This window comes from Pagrus major, chromosome 6, assembly GCF_040436345.1.
Source record: "Pagrus major chromosome 6, Pma_NU_1.0".
NCBI classification, from domain to species: Eukaryota; Metazoa; Chordata; class Actinopteri; order Spariformes; family Sparidae; genus Pagrus; species Pagrus major.
Genome location: NC_133220.1, coordinates 4,716,604 through 4,726,748, shown reverse-complemented (window position 1 = coordinate 4,726,748; position 10,145 = coordinate 4,716,604). Strand labels below are relative to the sequence as shown.

The 10,145-nt window shown below is 45.0% G+C and overlaps 2 protein-coding genes across 2 annotated transcripts; both read left to right on the top strand.

Annotated features, from left to right (window-relative positions):
* The first annotated feature begins 431 nt into the window (after window positions 1–431).
* LOC140997636 (zinc-binding protein A33-like) lies at window positions 432–1,817 on the top strand. Its single transcript, XM_073467593.1, has 2 exons — window positions 432–1,163; window positions 1,266–1,817. Exons 1-2 carry the CDS (start codon window positions 432–434, stop codon window positions 1,815–1,817), a joined length of 1,284 nt encoding a protein of 427 aa, XP_073323694.1.
* Window positions 1,818–3,837: 2,020 nt separating this feature from the next.
* On the top strand, window positions 3,838–5,399 carry LOC140997635 (nuclear factor 7, ovary-like). The gene is made up of 2 exons (XM_073467592.1): window positions 3,838–3,882; window positions 3,995–5,399. Exons 1-2 carry the CDS (start codon window positions 3,857–3,859, stop codon window positions 5,397–5,399), a joined length of 1,431 nt encoding a protein of 476 aa, XP_073323693.1. The 5' UTR covers window positions 3,838–3,856.
* Window positions 5,400–10,145: the final 4,746 nt, after the last annotated feature.

Below are 10,145 nucleotides of genomic sequence, written 5' to 3'. Positions count from 1 at the left end.
TTAATTTGCACATGAATAACAATAAAACAAGGCCAAAAAATGATAACTGTGTGAAGTGCATGTGGAGCCAATATACATTCATATAATCTACAGGCCACCGGTCCATCCACTAGTCTACAACACATGACAATGAAAGCAGCACTCTGTGGTATGTACTTTTAATACGTGATCAAACAATAGAGCGGGCAGGACGAAGCTCCGCCTCGTACTTGTCTTACACAAAGAAAACCTAGAAGTACCGGTTGTTTCACAGAGATGAGGCTCAGCCACTGAGAGACAACAAGACTCACTGTCAGAATAAAGTCTGAACACTGATGGAGGGCAGCGACCACAGAGATTAAGATTGAGGTCGCCTGAAGTGGAGGAAGTGCGCTGACAACTGACGACAAGACGAGACAGCTGACACAGCTCCATCTTTACCGAGAGAGAAAATGGATTCGCAATCAGAGGCGGATCTCTCCTGTCCCGTCTGCCACGACGTCTTTAAAGATCCCGTTATCCTGACGTGCAGCCACAGCTTCTGTAGAGACTGTCTGCAGAGATGGTGGACGGAGAAACAGATAAAGGAGTGTCCAGTTTGTAAGGAAAGGCCTTTAGTGAGTGATCCGCCTCGTAACCTGGCTTTAAAGAACCTGTGTGAGAGCTTCTTACTGAAGAGAGCAGAGGCCGAGCCTCTCTGCAGTCTGCACGGTGAGAAACTCAAACTCTTCTGCGAGGATCATCAGCAGCCGATGTGTTACGTCTGTCAGCACTCAAAACCACACAACAACCACAAGGTCAGAGCTGTTAACGAAGTCGCAGAGGATCGCAGAGATACGCTCCAGAAAACCCTGAAGCCTGTTCGGGACAAACTGAAGGTCTTTGAACAAGTTAAAGGAAACTGTGTTGAAACGGAGGTACACGTTATGGACCGGGCCCTGAGCACTGAGACGCAGATCAAGGAGCAGTTTAAGAAGCTTCACCAGTTTCTACAAGAGGAAGAGAAGGCCAGGATCTCTGCTCTGAGGGAGGAGAAAGGCCAAAAATGTAAACTGATACGTGAAAAGATTGAAGCTCTGAACAGAGACATAGCAGCTCTTTCGGAAACAATCAGAACCACAGAGGAGGAGCTGAGAGCTGGAGACGTCTCATTCCTGCAGAACTACGAGGCGGCAGTGAAGAGAGTCCGGCGGTGCCGTCTGCCAAATGATCCACAGCTGGTCTCAGGAGCTCTGATAGACGTGGCCAAACACCTGGGCAACCTGACCTTCAACATCTGGAACAAGATGAAGGAGATGGTGTCCTACACTCCTGTGATTCTGGACCCAAACACTGCCAACTCAGATCTCATCCTTTCTAGAGATCTGACCACTGTGTGGTGTGTTGAGGGACAGAAGCTTCCTAAAAACCCAGAAAGATTTAATTCTGTAATCTCCGTCCTCGGCTCTGAGGGCTTTGACTCAGGGACTCACAGCTGGGACGTTGAAGTCGGACCCAGCCGGGCCTGGATTCTCGGCGCAGCAGCAGAATCGTTCCAAAGGAACAAAGACGTCGGCTCACAGTCTGGATTATGGAGAATCCTGTTTTACAAAGGTGAATACACAGCGTGCTCACGACCGGGTCCGGACACGGTTCTGTCAGAGAGAAAGAAACTCCAGAGGATCAGAGTCCGTCTGGACTGGAACGAAGGAGAGCTATCGTTCTCCGATCCCGACACGGACACACACATACACACCTTCACACACACTTTCACGGAGAAGGTGTTTCCATACTTTAACACTAATGAAGCATTCCCACTGAAGATATTACCAAGACCAGTGTTCAGTGGCACCTACTGACCCTCCAGGTACTGGGTTTTCCCTCTCCAGAGAATTATGATAAAATTCTGTTCAATTTAGAGACAAAAAAAACACAGATATGTTCAAATCTGTTTGTGTCATTGTAGCGTCATGGCTGCAAACCCAGTGACGACTGTTCAGGACTGTGTTTCAACATTTTTTAAGTATTTTAGAAAACTGAACCCAAAGAAACACACAGTTGCGACGAAAGTAAATGTAAAGTGTCCATATTTCTGTGGTTTGAAGAAACGTACACTGCTAAAGTTCATTCTGGCAACAGTGTATTTTATTATTCTTTATAGTTATGACCAAGTATATGTTTTAATATATCTTACTGTGTTTGTGGCCAATTGGAGTGAATCAGTTTCTTCATGTTTGAATAATTTACAACTTGAAAACTATGAATGTGAGTGATATTGTTATATTGTTTAAAAAAAAAGAAAAGAATATTTATAACTTAGTGTACTTTCAGAAAATAGGTAGAGGTTGTGTGGACATGGGTTCAGTTTTGTTTTACAATAAATACATTAGAGGTGATCGGAAACATAAAAAATGCAGCGCTGGCAGTTGATCCTGAGAAACCAGTTACCAAACCCAGGCTGACGTTCAGCTCTCGTACTTTTACTGAACTCTTTGTCTGTCATCAGTTACCGTGACCACACGGAGCGTTTCTCCCCACTCAGCCTGACCCAGACTTCCATCATGAGGTTATTATCTCAACATCTGTCACACTGACAACATTTTCTCTGGATATTCATGTCCTCACGTGAGCCTGTGTGATTGGATGAAACCCAAACAGAGTGGACAAATAGCCAAGATCCCCAGATGATGAGCCTTTTCCATGACAGCCTTTTGGACCACCACCAGGCCAAAATGTCACCTCTGTGCACACATAATCATAATCTGATGAAGCAGATTTTTAAGGCAAATTCGTGCTCCCCGAAGGATGATACCTGATTTAGATATTTCCCAACTTTTTTCTTTTATGGCTTTACCTCAAGCTCCACCTTCAGGTCACATTTTCATGAGAAATATGATATTTGAGTTGACAAATAGTTGCATGATTGTGAAGCACATTCATGCTCCCCAGAGGATGAGACTTTTCCAGTGTGAACTCTCAATGGCCACTGTCAGGCCAAAATGTCAACTCTTTGCCCACATAATCAAAATCTGACTGGCAGTTTGTCATGAAATTTTCTAAGCACATTCATGCTCCTCAGAGGAAATAAACCCTTTTTATTATATTGACCCCATAAAGCTTCCTGAAACACTGCCCACAGGACAAACTTTTCATTAAACTCCTTTGTTGTTTGATTATATAACTTTTTGTTTATGAGTCTTTAAACATTTTTGAGCTTTGTAATCGATCACGCTGAACCACAAAAATTACATTTCTTCTGGTTTCTATTGTTGTTGCCTGGAAATACAGTTAAAGCACAGATCTGAGTCTGTATTAAAGATAAAAAAAAGCCTCCTAGACCTTTGTTCTATATGTCATTGAGTTGTGTATTATCACAAATGCTTTCAGCAAAGATCAAATCCAGAGACAAGTTTTATTTGGTCGCCTGTAACATCTGGATAAATGCCAGATGATGCGTCAGAGAGTTAGGAATGGAGATGGCACAAAGATAATCATTGACAGTGAAGGTAGTTTAACAATGAAACTGCTGTGATCACACGCGACATAACAACATCATCAAACTATGTCTTGTTTTGTTTTGACTGAGAGAAACACAGAAGCAGAAATAACACAAACTTCTTCCATAACACACAGAAAGAGTGAACATCGAAGTGAATTCTGGTAATTCTGGTGTTTCATGTGGCAGGTTTTGACATGACAGTGTGAACCAGTTGGAGTAGTGAAGCTTCTGTCAGTCTAAACAACATCCAGTCAAATCTAAGAGAGGATCAGAAAGGGAGGGATAAAGCTCCACCCCCTACCTGACTCACCTCACCTGACACAAGACAAGAAATACAGACGGCTGTTGTTCAACCGAGGAGAGACACCGAGAGACGATTACATTCAAAGCAAAGCCAGGATGTCTACTGGGGCAAAGAGCAACAGGTAGGAAACGCTGGGAGTACTGGGAGCACTGGAAAGCTAGGAGCTAAAAAGAGAAGGATTGTTCTGACTAAAATTTTATCTTTGTATTCGCTGTGTTCCTGTCTTCACTCAGAGAGAAGATGGCTTCAGTATCAGAGGAGGATCTCACCTGTCCTGTCTGTCGGGACGTCTTCAAAGATCCGGTCGTCCTGTCGTGCAGCCACAGCTTCTGTAGAGACTGTCTGCAGAGATGGTGGAGAGGGAAACTAGTGAAGCAGTGTCCAGTGTGCAAGGAAAAACCTTTAATGAGCGATCCGCCTCGTAACCTGGCGTTAAAGAACCTGTGTGAGAGCTTCGTACTGCAGAGAGATCAGTCAGCTTCAGCTTCACCAGAGGCTCTCTGCAGTCTGCACGGTGAGGAACTCAAGCTCTTCTGTCTGGACCATCAGCAGCCGGTGTGTGTCGTCTGCAGAGACTCAAAAACACACAACAACCACAGATTCAGACCCATCGATGAAGCTGCACAGGATCTTAAAGAAGAGCTCCAGAAGTCCCTGAAGCCCTTACAGGAGAAACTGAAGGTCTTTGAACAAGCTGAAGGAAACTGTGATCAAACAGCAAAACACATCAAGGTCCAGGCCCGACACACGGAGAAGCAGATCAAGGAGCAGTTTAAGAAGCTTCATTGGTTTCTACAAGAGGAAGAAGATGCCAGGATCTCTGCTCTGAGGGAGGAAGAGGAGCAGAAGAGTCAGATGATGAAGAAGAAGACTAAGGCTCTGAACAGAGACATGGAAGCACTTTCAAACGCAATCAGAGCCACAGAGGAGGAGCTGAGAGCTGAAGACGTCTCATTCCTGCAGAACTACAAGGCTGCAGTGAAGAGAGTCCAGCAGCGCCCCCTGCTGGAGGATCCACAGCTGGTCTCAGGAGCTCTGATAGATGTGGCCAAACACCTGGGCAACCTGAGCTTCAACATCTGGAACAAGATGAAGGAGACGGTCTCCTACACTCCTGTGATTCTGGATCCAAACTCTGCTCATCCAGAACTCCTCCTGTCTGAAGATCTGACCACTGTGAGACGTGGAAGGACACAGACGCCTCCTGAAAACCCTCAGAGGTTTGACTCGTACCTCGCCGTCCTCGGCTCCGAGGGCTTTGACTCGGGGACTCACAGCTGGGACGTGGAGGTCGGAGACAGTCCGGTCTGGGCCGTGGGAATGTTAGCGGACGCTGTCCGGAGAAACCTTGAGACGCTCCCTGGATTATTCAGAATCGTGTTCTGCGACGGCGACTACACAGCAGACTCGGATCCAGATCAGCCCGCCGCTCTCCAAGTGAAGAAGAAGCTCCAGAGGATCAGAGTGAAACTGGACTGGAACAGAAGGAAGCTGTCGTTCTCCGATCCCGACACCGACACACACATACACACCTTCACACACACCTTCACTCAGAGGATGTTTCCGTACTTTAACACTGTGACTTCACACCCGCTGAAGATATTACAAACCCCTCTCTCTGTAACAACAGAGCGGTGATGATGTACATGGACTCCTGTCGTCTCTTGTTTTGTTTTCACAGCGTTGAACTGCTTTTAAAGTGAAGAAGAACAGATGGAAGCTCTTTGTAGTCTTTAGGTGTTTCAGCATGGCCTGTTTTAGACTTTGAGACAGGTCCATGTCGCACTGATACTCTGATACTCTGATATGCACAGGTGACGCAGTCGATTTGATCTTAATCTAAAAAATGCAGAGTTGGCAGTTTGTCCTTTTACCAACCAGCAGGAAGTTGCGGTCTTTATTTGCCTGAATTAGTTTGGTCTTAACTTTAACACGCTTCTCTTGTCTCTTGTGAGTGTTTGGAGGTTGATATGAAACAGGTTGTAAAAGGTAACTGTACCTCCCTGATTATAAATATCACTCTACATTTGATGCTTCGTGTGTTATTATTTTGCATGTTTTATTCCAACATCGTAACATTTGTACAGTGAATTTTCTATCAATCTGTGCTACATGGACACAAAAAGAATAACACTTTTAAGTCTCACATGTCTACACAACAGAAATATATTGTCCATTTATGTAGATTTAATATATTAAAGGTCCGCGGCAACTCACAACCGACCCGACCTTCAGTCCCAGAGCGTTTTAATTTAACATTGTAGTTTGTTTTTCATTCATTGTGTCCGTTGAGTGAACTGAAGCTTGTGTTTGAAATGAGTGTCATCTTGATATGTGTTGAAATGTAATGATAAAGTACTGTAAGTAGCATTTTGGGCCTTTTCTGTCTTTCTGTGTCTCCTTCATGTACTTTAAAGTCATTGGTATTCCTCCCCGTTCTCATAAAGAGCTGATATGACAATGTTCTTGAGCTGCAGTTCTGTCCTGTCTGAATGAATTATGAACGATTTAATTAAGTGATTCATTGAGTTTGATGGATTGTATAGATCCAGGTTGCAGGGCAGGGATTCTCTCCGCTAGAAGTAAAAGTTCAGTTCAGTTTTTAGGGACATTTTCCAGCCGTGTACTTGGTGAACGAGCCTGGTATTTTTAAAGCAAAGCAAATTTAGTCTGACTGAACATGAAGCCTTTTCATTTCTTATTCTGGGGGAGAAGTCAGCGGTAGCGACCGAACCGAAGGCAGGTGTATCCTGAAGCTTTGTCCTCGTCTCCTTGGCTGCTCGTCCCTGTCAGGTCGGATTTACGGGTGACGGCGGCCTGCAGAGCGCTTCGGGTTCAGTCTGTCTGCGTCTCGGGGGATTTAACCTGCTGCTGTGAACGCTATCGACATCAGCAGCAGCGTCCTCCTTTCCCGCCGTGCTGCCTGAGTGTGTGAACGGGACAACCTCGCACCAATCGCAGTGCTGGTTCCAGGTTTGTGGTTCAAAAGTGTATTATCTTGTCCTGAAGTGTAATCTGTGATTGTGGACATTTCCTGAGACCTTAAGGAACACAGACTGGCCGCAGTATCACATAATGACGCTTGCAGAAATAATGGCGTGCTGCAGGTGAGATGTTAGCGTCGCCTTTGTTCCCTCGACACAAAGCAGACGAGATTTTTCAGTTGGATTTCGTATTTTGTACAAACTACATGGGGGTCTCATGACTTCAACATCACAGCCAAACGGCCGACCGCAGCTCGAGTCAAACCAGTGGATATTTTTACGGACACCTTGGGGACATTTTCTATCTGCTTTTGTCACATCAGAAGCAGGTGTTTTGTTTTTTTAAGGAGACCTGAGGATGTTTCCAGCACAGAAAGTCTGACCATCTCCGTCTGTGGATCGCGGCCACCAAAACAGGTATTTTTAAGCCTTGGTTCTTGTGCCTAAAGCTAAGCAGAGGTTGCATAGAACAAAACATGAAACCCACAGACCTTATTTGAGACATTTAACCGATAACCAATTTAAAAATCCACTGACTTAGAGATGAGGAGCTTCCTGCTGCTCTTTTAAAGGCCTAGAAGTCATCAAAATAAAGTTTTCGACACCAAGAGCACCACTTTCTTAAACTGCAGGAGCAAAACAACATCAGAATAACATGAACAATGTTCTGAGCTGACACACGGATGCAGGAAGCGCACAACAAATACACTATATATTGTTATTAATCTGTTTGAATCTCCTTGAAACTCTGAGCTGTTTTTCAGGTTTTCTCTCTTCAGCAGGAAACATTGAGCTCAATGCCACAGACAGACAAGTAGCCAAGTATTAAATAGATTCAATCAGACATAGTTGGGTTCGGTCTTTTCATGGCATCTGTTGTTTGTTGTTGTTGAAATGACAGCCTTCAAGAAAATAAAAAGACCCAGAGAGGCTCTGTGGCGTCTGTGTGTGTTCAGTGTGTCATCTCCAGATATCCAAAACACAAACAGCGTTTCATGAAACCATCTGACTGAAAACCAAGTCTGGAAAATGAAACAGTGAGCAAACATGGTGATAATTAGATTTAAACGTGGTCTAAGCTTCATCAGCTGACAGTCGTGTCTCGGGCCGTCAGATACACACAGTCAGATACACACAGTCAGACACACACAGGCAGATACACACAGGCGGATACACACAGGCAGACACACACAGGCAGATACACACAGTCAGATACACAGTCGTATACACACGTATTTGTCTGACTGGAACTATTTAGTCCACAGTGGTCACAAAATCTAAATAAAACTGTGTACTTTGATTGTGTGACTACACTGAAATGAGCTGAATTTATATTTTTCCTTCCACACTTTCCAGGTGAGAAGTGACTTGGCAGAGGAGGACCTTGTCAAAGAAGCCCAGCTCCCTCTGTGAAAACAAAAAGGCTCATTCAGGGTCACAAAAACACAATTCTCAGTTTTACAAAGTTCTCCTTTGTAGGAAAAAACACAAGAGAAAGAAAAAGACAACAACAGATTTGTAAGAATAAGTAGAAAAAGTCCAAATCTCAAAATACGATGCAACAAAATCAAGAAAAAGCCCCGAAGGAAAATGTGAATAAAGCTCAGCTCCCTCTGTGAATATAAAAAGGCTCATTCCAGGGTCACAAAAAACTATTCTTTGTTTTCAGATCATAAACTACAAAGTTCCTTTCTGTAGGAAAAACACAAGAGAAAGAAGAAAACAGAACACAAGAGTCCAAATAACAAAACACGATGACACAAAGTAAAGAAAAAGCCCAAAGGACACGAGTGGATTTTCCAGTAAAATGTCTTTTACAGACTCGTCTTTACTCTTCAGACGGCGTGTGGACGGTCGGTCTGCTGTCTCAGGGTTGCAGGGCAGCAACAGTGAAACACAATCATCTTCAGTTTGACCCGAGAACAGTGAGCTGTCCCTGTTCTGAAGACCCGAGGCCCGTCTGAGAGGTCAGAGAGGCTTCACTGAACACAGACGCAACAAACCGACGGAGCTGCAGTCGCTCTGTGTCGATCAGTGTTGGTAGAGACGACGGAAACTTATCGACAAGAGAAGAACTTCTCACGACCTGAACACAAGGACGGACCTGCTGCAGCCCTCTGGATGGGTCGACTGCCCTGAAGGAGGCGCTGAAGCTGCTCCGCACAGCCCGGAGGATCAGTGTGAGGGCGTCTGGATGGATGAATGTTCGACCACATGTCGCTTGTTCGTGTGTGTGTGAGGTCGAGTGTGTGTGTCACCCCACTCCGTCTGTCTGCTACCTGCACTGTAAGCCTCTTTCTTTTTATCTATGAAGTGTTATACTGTGTGTGTGTGTGTGTGTGTGTGTGTGTGTGTGTGTGTGTGTGTGTGTGTGTGTGTGTGTGTGTGTGTGTGTGAGTCAGGTGAGGTAAACACACCCTGACAGCAGTAACACTCTCTGTAATGGGAACAACCAGAAGGACACGGTGGTGAAGTGGAAGAGCAGTGAACCTTTCATTCAGTCTGCACTCAGCTTCAGTCTGATCTGCGACTGCTGCATTTAAAACTCACCTGTTCGAGTCCACACGGGTGAAGGTCCCGTGTTCTGAGTGGGGACGGCAGAACCCGAGGGGAGCAGGAGCAACTGTGGCATCTGGCTGGAGAGAAAGAAACCCACAACTGAATTCTGTCTGGCTTTATTTTCACTTCACACGGCAGTTTGAAAAGATTATCGGCTGAAGCTGAAGACAAGTTTGAAAATGAAAAACAACCTGTAGGTCTGGAGTGAACCGGATCTCCGTCACAGACTGACATAACACACCCACATCTCTGGTCCAAACACACCTTTACCTGTCCGAGTCTCACACGAAGGTCTCGTTCCACCGTCTGATTAAAACATCCTCTGTGTTAAAACCTGAAAAGCAAACTCTCGTCTCAAACAGCGCCTCCCTCATCACCTCGCCAACCCTTCTCCACCAGCGTCTTCTCCATGTTCATCTTGGAAAGTCGGGGTTTAATTATTCAGCGATGTCGTGGGAGTTGGAGGAGACGACTGATGCTCGCTCTACTCGTCTGAATTAAGAATCCATCGAGGTCACGAATACACAACGACCGGCTTACGAGTCTCGAGGATGCTGCGTCAGTCATCAGCGCTCGCAGACAGTCATGCGAGGTCGCCTGTACGAGGAATGAGAAAATGTAAAAATTGAACATTCAACCTGCAGGGGACAAAAAACATGTCCGTAATTTGCAGAAACGTACAACACAAACATTTAATTGTGTAATATCGGTTGATTATTTTAAGCCTCCATGCAGCAGAACAAACCCAGAGAAGCTGCTCAAGAAGACACAGTCGTGGACGAGCACGAACACTGAGGCCTGCAGAGTTTGTAGAGAAAACTTTATAAAAGAAGTAAACAGT

Excerpts from the sequence above, each read along its gene's own strand:
- LOC140997635 (XM_073467592.1), top strand. The coding sequence starts at position 3,857 with ATGTCTACTGGGGCAAAGAGCAACAG. Across the intron at positions 3,883-3,994 it reads ACTGGGGCAAAGAGCAACAG|AGAGAAGATGGCTTCAGTAT; the intron begins GTAGGAAACGCT and ends GTCTTCACTCAG.
- LOC140997636 (XM_073467593.1), top strand. The coding sequence starts at position 432 with ATGGATTCGCAATCAGAGGCGGATCTCTCCTGTCCCGTCTGCCACGAC. Across the intron at positions 1,164-1,265 it reads ACGAGGCGGCAGTGAAGAGA|ATGAAGGAGATGGTGTCCTA; the intron begins GTCCGGCGGTGC and ends ATCTGGAACAAG.